At 45.3% G+C, this 15,705-nt stretch overlaps 1 protein-coding gene across 7 annotated transcripts in view; it reads left to right on the top strand.

The window, feature by feature from the left end:
- Positions 1-14,270, top strand: part of Gsap (gamma-secretase activating protein) — a 94,821-nt gene extending 80,551 nt beyond the window's left edge. Inside the window, exons 24-31 of one of the 7 annotated variants that reach the window (XR_005503210.2) lie at positions 1,238-1,333; positions 4,247-4,317; positions 4,740-4,834; positions 10,203-10,322; positions 11,123-11,184; positions 12,360-12,461; positions 12,565-12,717; positions 13,119-13,168. Coding sequence is in view for 3 of the 7 variants with exons in the window: in NM_001395028.2 (NP_001381957.1) it covers positions 1,238-1,333; positions 4,247-4,317; positions 4,740-4,834; positions 10,203-10,322; positions 11,123-11,184; positions 12,360-12,461; positions 12,618-12,717; positions 13,119-13,210 (738 nt within the window). In the remaining 4 variants the exon portion in view is untranslated. Of the gene's footprint in view, positions 1-1,237; positions 1,334-4,246; positions 4,318-4,739; positions 4,835-10,202; positions 10,323-11,122; positions 12,462-12,564; positions 12,718-13,118 lie in introns of those variants that run through there. The other 6 variants (NM_001395028.2, XR_005503209.2, XM_008762649.4 and 3 more) reach the window with 6 other exon arrangements.
- Positions 14,271-15,705: the final 1,435 nt, after the last annotated feature.

Below are 15,705 nucleotides of genomic sequence, written 5' to 3'. Positions count from 1 at the left end.
GACAGGGAATTGGCTGTTTTCGTGACCCGCACTGAAAACCAGAACAAACTATTTCAGTGATATCTGTGAAAGTATGAGACCCAACCAGTTCCACTTCCAGGAACTGGATCTGACTGACAAGTTGTCGCTGTAGCAAACCCTTTTAGCTCTCTCTTTACAGTGAGACTCCTGAATGACAGGACACTACCCCAGTGCCTGACACTGATGCAAACTTTTCTGTCAGATCTGTGTGTGCACATGCGTGTGCCTCTGTACCTGTGCACACGTGTGTGTAGAGTTATTAACAACAGTGAAAGAAACAGGTAGAAGAAAGAAAAATAATTTTACTTTTTACAAAATTAAATACATCCAGTCATTAAAGCTGGTGTAAAATGTTTAATGACATAGAGGAGTTATTACATAGGAAGAAACATTAGAATTCATGTGCACACCCAAGTAAGGCAGGGCTAAGATGTTCATGCAGACGAGGAACTTTGAGATCCTTTAAGTTTATTTAAATTTTATATTTTATTTTGTGTATTTGTTTGAGCCACAAGCCATGTCTTACGTAGCCCACGTGAGCTCACTGTGTCTCTAGGAGGACCTGACCTTGAACTCCAGACCCTCCTGCCTTAGCCTCCCATGTGTTAGGATTATATGAGGATTGAGCCAGGCATTAATTTTCAGTAACTTATAGGCATTACAGAAAAGTTTAGTAAGCCAATGTACACAATATTTCATAGAAGAAAATTTAAAAGTCCAATGAACTAACTCATTCAAGAGGCTGAATTGAAATACAGTGGCATTGTGTCTCGTTGCTGAGGTCACTGTCTCTCCATGGAGCACGGTCACTCCGTGGAGCACGGTCACTCCACAGAGCACTGTCTCTCTGTGAGACACAGTCTCTCCATGGAGCAAGCACAGTCTCTCCATGGAGCAATCTTTCCATGTCTCTCAAAGCCTGTAACTTCAAAGCTGGAGCCAAGAGCTTCCTTGTAGGATTCTCCTCAGGGCTGAAGGACTCCCAGTTGCCCACTGGCTTTGGTTAAGAAGTTCCTCCTGAGAGAAATGTTGAAGCCATGTTTATGCCAGCAGAGGACAACTGAGAGTCGTGTACCTTTTGGGGAGCAGGGGTGGATTTTTCCAAGAGCGTGGGTTTTTCATGTTTATATGAAATATTAATAATGGTCCTAATTAAAATCAGTTACAGGCGTGCATAGGCCTGTGGTGACTTATGTAGTGCCTGTCCTGTTTTCAGATGGTGTCTGAGCTAAGAGACCATCTACTGAGACACCTGCAGGGTGTAGAAAAGAAGAAAATTGAACAGATGGTTCTGGACTACATTTCAAAACTGGTTGGTTTTACTTTTTCTTCTAATTTCAACTGTCTCCTTAGCCCATGAACAATTCTCAAGATGTAATCAGTGAGACCACTGGCTGTTGCGCTCTCTCTCTCTCTCTCTCTCTCTCTCTCTCTCTCTCTCTGTGTGTGTGTGTGTGTGTGTGTGTGTGTGTGTGGTGTATGTACGGGTATATATGCATGTCCAGATGAAGTGCATGTGGAAGCCGGAGGTTGACTGTAAATGTCTTCTTCCACCGCTTTCTACCTTAGGGTGTTTCTTTGTTTTGAAACAGCATCGCTCACAGAAAATGGATGTCACTAACGCAGGCAAGGAACTCCAGGAATCCCCCATCTCTGCCTCTTCCCTTCCCAACCCTGAGGTACAGATGCTCAGTGCTCTGCCTGAGTTTTCACATGGAGTTCAGGATTCAAACGCAGGTTCCCGTGTCTGTACGGCAGACAGTTTCTGACTGAGACGTCTCCTCAGCACTCGACCTCACTTGGCTTTTCAGGTTGGGTTAGAGATTCCAATCTTCCAACGGGTCTGTCTGGTGCTCTAGATTGCGAGGTGGGAAGGAGGGAGATGGAGGGCATTTGATGTTGAGTGTGGTTTACTGTCCTCCCTTCAACTAGTTCATCGGTGCCCGTGAAAGCCTAAGACGCCAGCATAGCTGCCAGGTGGTCACGGCTCATCATGGCAGCTTCCAACTCTTTTTTTTTTTTTTTTTTTTGGTTCTTTTTTTTTTTCGGAGCTGGGGACCGAACCCAGGGCCTTGCGCTTCCTAGGTAAGCGCTCTACCACTGAGCTAAATCCCCAGCCACCAACTCTTTCTTAAGCAACAAGTATTGATTTCTGTACTGGAGGGCTCATAGACACGGGAGAGCATGCTAACTCCTCTTTAGCTCTGGAAGACAGACAAGGCCAGCTTCCTGCCCAGCTCCATATCTCCCGCCCCACCTACTAGGAGATAGCAGTGCAGTACCTGGTAGCCATGAGTTAGAGGGTGTTGTGCAGATTAACCACGTGGGTGCTGGACATTGAGCCAGGGACCTCTGGAAGAGCAGTCAGTGCTCTTAACTGCCGAGCCATCCCCCAGCCTCATGCTTAATTTTAGGTACCCAAACTCCTGTCTACATTTTTCCCTTTTTCCCCCCTGGTGGTAAATGCCATGGGTGACATCTGTGGCATTTTTTATGAGTCTGTTTGTTCATACAGTGGCGACTCCTGCAGAGCCATCGGCAATGGCTTTCAGAGCATGAAGCTCTCAGCGGTGCGTCTGAGAGACCGCTGAGCTGACCGCCCACATCTTAGAGTCTCTTTCTGTTGACATTTGTAGGGTGATGTCATTATGCAGGCGAAGGCAGGTACAGGATAGAGCGAGGCCTCTCATTGGATGTGAAGGAAGGATGGGTGGGAGAAAAGTTTTAGAGAGGAGGAAGAGCCTGGAGCAAGAGAGAGAACATGGAGGCGGATGTTAAGATTCCTCTCTGCACATTCACAGGTTGTTATGGATGTTCTTAAGGGATGGATGTGTATAGGGCTTTGTATGTTTAGGTGGGCAATTATATCTTATCAATTGGATCAGAGGTTATTGTGTTGTGAGTTCTTTCATGTGGTGATTTAATTGAGTTCAAGAGAGTGTGTGGTTGCTGGAGACACTGGGCTGCCATGGAGTTGGGATGTATATTTCTGGCATGGCGGCGACCTGCCTTGGGAACTAGACGGGCAGAGAGATTGTTGTCAGGCTCAGAGAGTAGCCATCAGCAGTGTGATATGGGATGGAGCAAGTGGGTGAGAGGCTTTGCTGACTGAGATGAAGATGTCCCACAGATGTCATGGGGCACTGTGGTGCCGGATCTAGTGTGGGATAAAACAAGCATTTTTTATAATTTTACAGCAACGGACTTTAAGTTTCACCTTCTAAAGTGTGAAAACTTTCCATTCCAGCTTTCTTTCTCACTCTACCTAATAGCATGCAGGCTTTTACACGACTTTGTGCTGTCTCCTAGAGCTAAGAGGCCCAGAGACAACACCTGTGTTGTGCCCCTGACTTTCCAAACTTGCCCAGTTATAACCAATCATGCCTCTTATGCCTCTCTAAAGAGGGTGGCTAGGCAGTCTGTCTGGAAACACGTTCAAGGAAGTCGCTGTAGAGCTCAGTGGTATTGTCCACATGTAGCTTGCTTTCAGCCAGAGAATCCCACATCGCCAAGGACAGTGTAGAGCTCCTGCGTAGAGCTCCTTCTGCCTTGCCCTTAACCTACATGCAAGTGGGTGCACAGGTCCATGGTGCACAGCCTGGTGGAGACTTCCCTACTGCTGACAAACCTGTAAAATTAGAATAGGTTTCTAAGTAAAGGCCTAAGGCCTAAAAGGTCTGGGTAGGTATAGTGCTGGTTTGCTGAGCGCTGGTTCCAGTAAGGGACATTTTGCAGCAGCCCTGTGAATGAACTTCCCTCCACCTAACAGAGAAAGACATGGAGATTTGGAGAGGAGCTAACTTAGGGAGACACAGCTCCACAGAACGTGGCCCCAATGCCATCTGTCCCCACAACTCTCGTATGTGACTCCCAGCTGCCCTGCCACCTTTCCTCACCCCTGCAGGTCTCAGCCCTAGCAGTGTGGCAGCCTGGCAGCTAAGCCCTGGCATTTGACCTTCACTCATGGGTGAGAGTCTGTCAATGTGAGAGCCGCCCAGTGGATCTTTGTCAGTGCAGACAGAAGGCACTCTGTTATAGCAGGGGGCATGTTTCCAGTCTTTCCATTCTGGATTTCAGTGCCTCAGAACGACTTTCAGAAATGCTGGTTGTATAGTGAGCCTGGTCACAGCCTGAATGCCAACTGTCATGGAGCTACAGGGGACAGCCAGGAGGGCCTTAAGGGGAAGGGAGGGAGCTGTCCCTCACAGATCTTCTTTCCCTCTAGCTGGATCTCGTTTGGTGCTTGCTGGAAACCAGTTGGAGGAAACACAGTGTGCACCCCTGGGTTCTCCACCTGTACGCAAGTATTTTTCCGTCTCCTTTATCCCGGTGTGCAGAGGGCTAGTAACTCTGATGACCGCCTGTTCTACCAAAGCCCTTTGGAAACAGTAGTTCACAGCAGCTCTCACCAGCCCCAGTCTACCCTAGGAGACTAAGATTTCAAGGCTACCTCAGCTGCCCTCTGTGGTGTTATAGTTGAGGAGGAGGGAGAGAGAGACACATGAGCCCACTATTTTCAAGGACAGGAAATTTCAGTGACTGTAATTTATAACTTATAAGACGACTGAGTATGGGATTCTATGCTTTCAGCTGTTGGCCGGCCTCTCATTTGAGTCCTTCCCCAGGGCACAGAATTTCTCAGGGAGCTCTGCACGTGGTACTCAGAGCCACTGCTCAGGTGCTTGACTGACATTTGACTTGGTTGTTTTTCCATTCAGTAATGAGCACGGCAGCCCCGCAGATTTCGAAGTCTTTCATCTCATGACCAGGATTTTGGATGCCGCTAGCAGTTTGTGTTTCCCTCTGCCTCCTGGTGAGTCTAGGGTCTCTTGTCATTTGCCGTAACTAATTTGTCTTTCACACGGTCTCTGGACAGTAGCACTGAGCTTCAAGATGGCACCTGTGTCAGCAGCTGGTTCTGGTGGAGGATAAGCCTTGAGGTTGATGTCTCTTGGCCAGGCCTCCCCTGACTACTAAACTCCTCTAGGAAGTGGTTCCAGCCAGTTCTCCTGTGTACCTTTAGCTGAAGTGCACCAATGGTGTTGCTCCTGGGAAGTTTCTCTGGTAGTTTTATACTTTATTGTCTGGAGAGACTTGAAGGGGAAGCGGGCTCGGGTCAAGTACTAGGCTGTCCCTTAAGTGCTTAGAAGCGGAAAGTTTTCTTCAGGATTTTGAGAAAAAGGCCTAATAGGGCTTCACAGTGCCCTTACCACGTGTGTACAGTTATTCATGTAAGTGGTCACTTGTTAGATAAGTCCATGAGTGTGTGGAGTAACTATTTCATGCTAGGTAATGTACAAGAAGTGAAAGCAGCCACAAACAGCAGTGGGGGTGGCACAGGACTATGTCTGCGAAAGTCAGTATTTGTTGTAAGAAATGCATAGACTCCTGTTGACCGTAAACATCTGCCTTGTGTTTACTGTGCTGCAAAGGGCCAGCCTCGGCTTGGAGAGAGGTTCCTGGGAGAAGGGATGTTTGAGAGCGGCAAAAACCAAAGGACTTGAAGTCAAATCATGTGTTATAGGCTGATGGCCTATGTTCTGCTTGAGCCGGCTTTCCAAATTGCTCTCTCTTGAGATAACTTTCTCTTGCAATTCTAAAACCTCTCTAGGTAACTCATCTCTTGAGGATCAAAAGTCCAGTTTTTTTTAATTTACATATCAATTCAGTCATTGCCCCAGGTTCTTTTTTGATTATCCCACAAATCAGCATTTTATGACCCCAGCCCCTTGATTCTTAGAAAAAGACAGCAAACACTTTATTTTTTAATACTGCAAATTAATTCAGAGATCTGCCTGGCTCTGTAAGCACAGAAAATAAGCTAGCTGGTTGGGATCTTGTCCTGAGGGTACCATTCTTAGCACATCTGGGCCTAGACTCTCTCTGTCTCAGGCTGGCCTTGATTTCAGAAATCATTTGTATTTTTCTATCTTCCTGACAAGCTGGCTGCCTCTGTTCTTGTAGGTATGTGAGGCCCTTCATATAATTCATATTGCATCCTTATATTTCACAGAGTTGAGAAATTATATATTTTTGACCTCATGTTTTTAGAGTTCTTCCCAACAATCTTAAGGGCTATCCTGAAGGTTTCAGTGTTTCCTATTTTTGCTAAGACAATAGACACACCCTCACCTCCCAGACTCATGCTGTCTCTGATTATCATGGAGTCATTAATCTTAACAGGAAGGACATTCCCCAAAGGAGGAACATGAAAATATGCACATTATTATACAAACAAGCCTAATGCCCACAGCAACCATCAACACTCACTGAGGTCCACACCCTGCTGGCTCTGTTCCAGGAGCAGGAACCTCATGCTGTCCCTTGCATGGCCAAACCAGACTTGGCACTACGGTTTTTTTTTAATTGTTATAGGAAGAATATATAGCATGAAACCAACCCTTTTAACACTTTTATGTCAACACAGTATTAACTATAAGCACACTCTCATCTTCCGAATGACCTCTTCTTATAATCCACCTACAACAGCTGCCCTTTCCTGTCTTCTTGGTCCTTGGCCACCACATTTCTGTTGTTTCTATGAGTCTGACCATTTTGGACCATTCCTATAAATAGAACCTATAAATAGATAAATTTATCTCTTCCGTGATTGGCTTAATTTACAAGACCAGTACGCTAACCCTGAGCACAAGATCACTACTGGCTAATTTTAACCACCATAATGTCCTCTGGGTCCACTCATTTGTCCTGTATGACAAGATATCTTTTTAAAGCTGAGTGACATTATTTACCTGTTTATCAGTGGGTGTTTATATATCTTAGCTATTGTGATTATAGTTCAATGAGCATTGGTATACAAATCCCTTTAAATATCTCGACTTTAATTCTTTTGGTTGCTCAGAAAGTTTATGGGATCATTTGCCGATCCCATTTTGGATTCTGTGAGGTGGCTCATGCTGTCTCTCTCAGTGGTGGTGCCATTTCACTGGCCCATCAACAGCGCACAAGGCCTTCCATTTCTCCACATTCTCTGCAGCACTTACCTCTGCTTTTGCACCCTGAGAGGCAGAAGGTAACAATATTTCACGTAGTTCTGATTTGCATTTTGCTGATTAGTGAAGTTGACTCTGTTTTTTCTTGTAACTCTGGAACTAGCCATATGTTTTTTTCAGGGAATAAAAGCTCTGTGCAGGCATGTTTAGTGAGATTGGATGTTGTCTTACTATTGACTTGTTTTTATTATTTTTATGGTCTTTGTTTTACCCTCTCATCAGGTTTCTGGTTTATACCATTTTCTCTCCCTTATTTTCTAACTACTTTTTAACTGTTACCTTCAACCCCAAGCCTCCGCCCCCTCTCCCTCCCCTATTGTAGGCTTAGGCAGCTCAGGATGGCTTCAAACTTTTGTAGCTGACACTGGCCTTAAACATCTAATTCTCCAATTGGTGGGATTACAGGTGTGTGTTTCTGTACATACTTAGCTCTTCCTTTTCTACTAAATGCTTATATTGTTCATGTGACAAGGGAAGAGAGGGTAAGGAGGTGGCACTGGTGTGTGTGTGTGTGTGTGTGTGTGTGTGTGTGTGTGTGTGTGTACAAGGGGTTCCTATATGCAAGGGTATGAGGGTGCTTGCTTTTCAGGTCTATAGGACTAGTGAAAATTGAGTTTTACAAGTCAAACATTTAAATAAAAGGGAGTGAGGAAGTGGCAGTCAAAGTCTTGGTTGGCTGTTTGTTTTCGTGTTTGTCACCATCTCTCTCTCTCTCTGGCTGCAGTAAGGCCAGCAGCCATGGAGGATGCTGATTAGTGGGATTAAAATGATGGCTAGTTATAGCCACCTGCTCTGCTCAGAGCTGACACACAGAGACAAGTCTGTGACTAAGCTGCTGCCCTTGGTACTGTGCTAGTGAAGCACATGAAGGACTGTTGGGACGTGCAGCGTGTACACAGCATTGGAGAAGGAATTTTAAATCCAGGAATAGGACTCATGATCTAGTATAAATGTTTTTTTCAGGAATAAGTTTTGACTTTACTAATCTGGGAAAGCATTTCTAAGTCCATGTGAAACACTGGTGTGGATTAGGTAGTAATTCTGTAATTGGTTTTGAATTGGGGATTCCAGTGAACTCAATCTGTATTTAGCCATTCACATCAGCTTGAGGACAACATCTGCACATCATGTGATCCCTGATGTTGCCAGGAATTATGAGCGACCCACAGCTCATGACTCATATGTTCAGGGAGAAAATGCCGTGACCTCTCAGAACCTAAACCCCAGTTCACTGAGCATCATTAGTTTGGTCATGTACAACCCTGAGAGCAGGCTGCGGTTCTCTGTCATCCCTGTATCCAGTCAGTTGTTAAGCATGTACATATTACCACAAGATTCCTCCTGTCCTGGGTAGTTTTATGTCAACTTGACATAAGCTAGAGTCATCTGAGAGGAGGGAACCTCAAGGGCATGGGCAAGCTTGTAGGACACTTTTTATTAAATTAGCGATACATGCGTGGAGGGGTCCAGCCCACTGTGAGTGGTGCAGGCTGAGCAAGCAACGGGGAGCAAGCCAGTAAGCAGCACCCTCCATGGCCTCTGCATCAGCTCCTACCTCCAGGTTCCTGCCCTGCTTGAATTTCTGTCCCTGCGACCTTTGATGATAAACAGTGACATGGAACTGTTAGGAGAATAAACACGTTCCTCCCCACATCGCTTTGGCTGTAGTGTTTTGTCAAAGGAATACAAACTCTAACTAGAACATGTCCCTCTCTCTTCTTCCTCCCTCGGTGCCCCCAGTCCCTCTCCCACATGTCCAGACCATGTCTAATCCATTCTTTGTCTGTTGTTATGGTGATATTCCAAGTAAAATGTATTCTTCTTTTATCATGCACAAAACCTTTCAGTACTGGATAAATTCCTTAGTAGCATTCAGCATCAGGTCCATGCTATATGTTCACATAGAGCATAACTGCTCACATGCAAATGGGTGTTTATTTTTGTGATGACCCAATTGCCACCTCTGTCTACCACATGGCAAAGGAGAACAGGCATGGAAATGGTCAGCATTTTGTCCACTGTCCTACTACCCACCCCTGCCTCGTGTACAAGAATGTGTTAAGTAAATGTTGTCCAAACTGACCTGTCAATCATCAGGTTTCAACTCACATGATCACTTCATGTTTCTGAACACACCCACACTTTCATCTCAGGTGTCTGTTCATGTTGCTACAGTAACACAGCTATTAGATGTTGAGAGCATGATTCTCTGGCTGGGAACTAAGGCTACGATCCCACAGACTGCGTTCAGGCTCCTTTATCCTCTTGCTTCCTAATTATAGGAAACAGGGAAGTTTCTACCTCCTACAAATCTCGGTTCTCCTGTTGGAATCTATGGGAATCTGGTAGTCGCATCCGATAGCGTTGGGAGCGGAGCAGGTGAGCCGGTGCTCACTTAGTGTGTGCCCAGTGTTAGTCACGCTGTACCACATGCTGGGCTCCATGTAACTGCTCTACTCCTCGAAATAGCCCAGGAGGAAAGGTATCAGCATTCCGCTTTGTGAGGTTAAGGAAGGAAGTTCAGAAAGGCCAGTTACTTAGAGCTGGTTAGTTAAGCAGGATCCTAGTCTGGTCTGCTCTCCTGCCTCTGGTGTTTCGGCACATTGAGTGTAGATCTTCCCAAAGATGCTCAGGGGGCCGACGCTCTGAAGATGACACATCTCACCTGGTCTGGTCTCTCCTTCCATGTGTCTTGTTTTTGTTCCTTGTCACTAATAGTGTGCATAGTGTGGTTTGTAGCCCTAGTCATGAAATGAGGGAGAGAGAGAGAGAGAGAGAGAGAGAGAGAGAATTTCTACTGAATTTTTACAGGCTCCCGATCGGGTCATGCCATCTATATTTCTTTTCTACAATTTAGTCCAAGTAGACCCCAAAAGTCTTTATGAGAGGGCCAGAGATGGGGATACAACTTGTCCTCTGGCTTCAGCTTCCTTTTACTTTTCAGAAAGATGGTCCCCACCCCAACAACCTTTTAGCTTGGGCATATGGAGTTTAAAGATCTGTTATCAAGGACAGCAAGATAATCCTGACCAGGAACTGCTTGTTATAAAAGGATCAGCTGACCCAGGCCCCAAGCAAGCTCAGTGCTTTAATGATAGAATCAAACCATCTTCTTTGCAACCCGGAGATGCCAGCTAATCATGCCTGCTTCTGCTCCACTCACCCTAGGTTTCCACTCTCTGCACACAATCCTTGGGGTCCACTGTCTCCCTTTGTACAACCTTCTGCACTACATTGATAACGGCGTGCTGCTGCTCACCGAGACTGTGGTCACGAGGCTTATGAAAGGTAAGCAGACCCGAGTTAAGTAGGGGGTGAGTGTCATCCTGGCCACCCTCAGGGCTGACTTCTGGGTATGTGACACACAGACCCATCTACCTCCAGAAAGGTCCGATGCTCAGCCTAACGCTCTGTGTGGTATATATTGAAGCTCTTATTGTTTGAACACATATCACTTTATTTTACCCTGCACTGGGCCCTACAAGTTCTTAGTACAGCCCATTCCTGGAGCCATCCCCTCAAGGCCAGTTGAAAGTACTTTAGCCATCCAGGGGGCCATAAAGAACTTCTGAGTCCAGACACCGGTGTTAGATTTGTTTTCTGTGCATGAGGTTAGAAAGAGGCTGGGAGTCTGTGTCTGTGAATTTGTTTTTCAAGCAACTATTCGAATGACCTACTTTCCAGCCAATTAATTCTGTCATCTCAAAGTTTGACTGAAATGCAAGAAAAACGAATGGCAGATAACGGTGTGTGTGCGAGCCTGACTGTTAGTTAAGGCCTGCCTAGTAATCTTTCTCGTGTAAGCCATTCGTGCGTGGCTTCTGTCAATGTTACCCAACACAGCAGTAGTCCCTCTTCAGAGGACTTTATCCTTTACGTTGGTAGATAACATTGCTTTGTCACTGGCAGTCTGCTACCCAACAAAAGGCCCCTTGATTCCGAGTCACTTTCAAAGCATCGCTAGCCTGTGGATGCTGGGTCGGAATGTCTCAGAAGGAAACACTCAGGATTTGAAACTTGCTTCGGTATTTAAGTGGATAGGTTCGTCTTATCTGTTAATCTCCAACTTTTTTTTTTTTTTTTTGTAGATCTGGATAATTCAGAGAAAAATGAAAAACTGAAATTTAGCATCATTGTCCGGCTTCCTCCGGTAATCCTGAAATTCATTTCCTCTTAAGCTTTAGTCCGCCTTCTTTCATTTGTTGCATGTAAGAAGACAGTTTTTCCTGCTTTGGCTGAAGTCTGTTCACTTTCCATCCAGCCCTACCCTTCTGTTCCTCACAGGGCCGACCCCGTGTGCTTCTCTGGTGTTGCGCTGACACAGCGTATGCTGACACAGCGTATGCTGACACAGTGTATGCACAGAGTTCATCCATTTCATTCCCTAGGAGACCACACTATATTTACGTCAGAGTCTGGGTAGGAGGCAGAAGGGAAACATGTGCCTCTGACATTTAAACTGATAAGGGATTTCAATACAGGTGAGGTCAGAAGGTTCTAGAACTGCATTTCCTCCTCCTATTGCATAGCTGAGCATAGGAAAACATTTCCAGGTTAAAAGAAGAACAAAAATCAGGAAAGAAACAGTTATGAAGCCACTCCTTGCTCTTTTGTGGGGATATTAGCTCTTGGAGTCAGAAACATCATGAAAACATCAAATTCCACAGCAAGGTCTTTCAAACCTCTGACTTTGCAAACTTCCTGACCCAAGAGCCTGGCCAGCCCTGTGTGCTGTTTATATACTGTGAGCACCAGGACCTTTGGCCCTGGCCATCCTCCCCAAAAGGATGTCCCCTTTGGACCTGGTGGTCTTGCCTCACGGTGTTTCAGTCGCAGGCTTCCTGAGAACAAAGCACCCACGGTTCCCAGGCTCTGTCTCCCCGAGGAACAGAGCTGACATCTAGTTTGGCTTCCAAATTTGACTTTTCTTTTGTTCCATATTGTTAGGTTACTTAAAATTTTTAGGCCAAGCAGAAGAGAAATCCCATAAATACCATCTTTAGCCTCCAATCAGTGTTGCGTGGGTCTGATATGCTCCTCTCCAGCTTTGAAGGATCTCAGATTCAACATCTTTCTCGGAAGAAAGGGATTTGGCAGCCTTGCTGTAAAAGTTGTTTTCCTCAAGTAGCAGTTGAGGGAGTGTTTATGAAAACTTCAGAGGCATATTTCACGAGTGTGGCCTCTCTCCAGCAGTCAGGAATCATAAATATTCTGCCTTTTAGAATATTCCCATTAGGGAATAAGTTTGAAGTGAAGAGTAGGTATGTGGTCTGCCAGTGCCCTGTGACCTATACTGCCCTCTGTGTGGTTTTCAACCTCACTCAGCTTATTGGCCAGAAGGTCTGTCGGCTTTGGGACCATCCCATGAGTTCCAACATCATTTCACGGAACCACGTGGCCCAGCTTCTGAAGAACTACAAGAAAGAGGTGAGTCTATGTAGACCCAGATAGTAAGCATTCTCCAGACCCCACCTCCCATCTCAGTGTGCCCAGGTAGACACAGCGATGATTTTTATCATTTTCTTTAAAGCTGGGCATATCTTGGAGAAGCAACTCATATGTAGGCAGTGTTTTCCCTTTTAGCCTCAGAGCTCTATGATTGACAAGTCATCATTTCCAGTAGAATTTCTTCCTCTGAACTACTTCATTGAAATTCTGATGCACCTGGAGTCCTCCAACCAAGGTAACCCATTCCTCTGTTCCCAGGAGTTTGCTTTGACACCCCAGTCATTCCCTAGTCACATTTTTGTATTATTTTCTTCCTTAAATAACCCTTACAAGTACGTCCTTAGTAAAGTCGATTTCCATTAGCGAGAGAGTGCTGTGCTACCTAATTACCAATGGAGCACTTACCATTGAACACTGAAAGGGGCTCAGGGTATTTAAACCAAAGTTTAATGACATTTAGCAACGTATTCTCAGAATAACACATTTCACTAAAATGTAAAATGATGTTCCCAGCAAGCTGTGGGAACGTTATAAATAGCCCTGGCTCCATAGTAACATTCTCTCTCTCTCTCTCTCTCTCTCTCTCTCTCTCTCTCTCTCTCTCTCTCTCTCTCTCTCTCCCCCTCCCCTCCCCAGCACTACATGGCTTTGAAGGACATGACAATGTGGATGCAGAATTTGTAGAGGAAGCTGCTCTGAAACACACCACCTCACTTTTGGGCTTATGAACATCCAGATGACCAGTTCCAACACTTCGCCTCCCTTTCCTGGGGAGTCTTCAACTGTCTTTAAGAGTGGTAACAGCTCAGAATATACTGCAGGGCTGTTGGGCTTCTGTATAGTTCTTATTCAGAGGCAGTGGCCACGCCTCTCAGTTCGAGCAGCCAGTAAACAGCCAAGAGGAAAGAACAAGTCCAAGGCTGTGCACTGTGGCAGGCACAGCGCCCTTCCTGGGGGCCCAGCAGGCCGGGAACTGGTTCTGTTGCACTACAGAATCTAATAAAAAACAGAGGACCATGCTCAGAGCAGTAAGAGCCAGGCAGATCACTGGAAGGAAGGTAAAACAAGCAGAAAAAGTGACTGTCTCGAAGAGGATTTCAGAAGAACCTGAAACTGGAGTAAACAAGATGTCTTTCCAGTATGGAGCAACTGTGACAAATCATTTGTACACATGGCACTTAAACCAGCCTTTGTCTTTGGGGCGATTCAGATAGAGCCATATTTAATTTTATATTTATGACTTAGTACTATCTTATCATTAAATACAACCTCAGATGCTTTGGTCTGAGTCTCCCTAGGTTTTGGGTGTAGCCTTCTTTGCATAAGGCACTTTGAGTCCTGACACCTGACGAGGTGCTCCGTCCTTCCGTCCTTCCTCGTCTGTCTCCTGCAGTGACGTCACTGACCCGTATGGCTCAGCTTTGCAAACTCAGTTCTGCTTCTTTGTGGCCATTACTGGTTCCCATTCATGTGGTGAAATTTTAATGATTCTGTAACGCCACTGACCCATGTGCAATTCTCCATATTTTCTGCAACTTTTGTTGTGCTCTAGAAACTGTCCTGGCCTATAGAATTTCCCGTTTGCTCCAAATGGTCAGCCAGGCTCAGAATCTTGTCACCAAGTCACAATGCAGCAATAAGGTATGTTCACATTACTTCTGTCTGTTCACATGACTTGTGTTACAAATTACTCTGTACTGAAGACAGCAGGTTTTATTTAGTTCAAATTAAAATTCAAAAATCCTCTTCGATAATAAAACTTGCAGAACACTTAATTTGGACTTTAAATGGCTCATCTGGTTTCTGCTGTTCTGAGCACACTTGTCTACATCTTTAGAGTAAATGGAGTTTTCACCCATTCTTTGCTCTCCTTCGTTTCTGTCCACACCTGCATTGTTCCATAACTTCCTGGAGTGAACTTATTGGGCACGTATTTGAAGTAAACTTCAGCGTGACTTTGACACTCAGCTCCTAATTCTTCACTAACTTGCTGTCCACTGAAGAGTAACATGTAACCCCTTGACACTTAACTCTCAAATTCTGACCCTGTGCAGCATGGATACTCTTGCAGCAAGCCAATTCGCTAGGCCTTGGGACGTGAGTTTGGCCTTCTTCTTCCAAAGGTTGGACCAGGTTGTTTTCTCCACTTGGCATCCCTTTCTGCCTCAAAAAAAAAATTCATGCTCTAGGGCTAGACACACACACACACACACACAGACACCCACACACAGACATACACAAACAGACACACACACACAAACTCACACACAAACAGACATATACAAACAGACACACACACACAGACACACACACAGACAGACATACACAAACAGACACACACACACACACACACACACACACACACACACTGGACTGTAATCTAAGACACTTCTGTCCATGGTGGCACCTGCCTTTTATCAACTAGTAACATATATTACAATATTTAAGACTCCTCCTTTCTGTGATTAAAAACAGTCTTTCCATTCTTATGGAGTTTAAACTTTCTCTGTGTATGTTTTCTAATCCCCAAAGAGGTTCCTAATTCCTGTGCCATAGGGACTGCTCCAGTGGGCATTGACTCCTATAACATAAGGCCTGTTTCAGTGTGCAGTGTTTTCTATAACAAAGCACTGACTGTTTCAGCGTGCAGTGGTTCCTTCCCTAGCTAAATGGCTGGTACTGACTGAAGTGTCTCACATGCCATTTGCTTTGGAATGATCTTGCAGAGCAGAGAGGCCAAATCCAGGACTCACAGAATGAGAGTGAACTTAAATTCCCACCTGATGTGGCAGGACAGGTGCTTGGAACATGATGTTGGATTTAGCAAAACCGAAGTATGGTGTGTCTCAGTCTTCCAGAGCCGGACATGAGATTCCTAACAGCTAGCAACCCAGGAGAAGCAGCTTAAGCAGGTTAGTAAATGTAAAAGGACAGGCCTCACTCATTCTAGTGGACCATCACGTCTAACAATCAAGACACTGGGATCAGAAAAAGATATGGACGAAATGAGCGTTTGAGGACATAAGTAGAATTGTTCTCAGAGAAGTGACGTTACCTGAGTGACAGGTGTCCCCACCCCTCTTTACACAGCCCAAGTGCTGCTGCAGCTAAGAGGCTCGAGTCTGTCACACGGACCGTTTCCTTGATCAGGAGGTCAGACAGGGCACACATAGATGGGTACCTGTTTTTCCTCTAATAGAAAAAAAAACTCTAATTTCTGTAC

Source organism: Rattus norvegicus, chromosome 4, assembly GCF_036323735.1.
Source record: "Rattus norvegicus strain BN/NHsdMcwi chromosome 4, GRCr8, whole genome shotgun sequence".
Taxonomy (NCBI): domain Eukaryota; kingdom Metazoa; phylum Chordata; class Mammalia; order Rodentia; family Muridae; genus Rattus; species Rattus norvegicus.
This window is presented reverse-complemented; position numbering and strand designations above follow the sequence as displayed.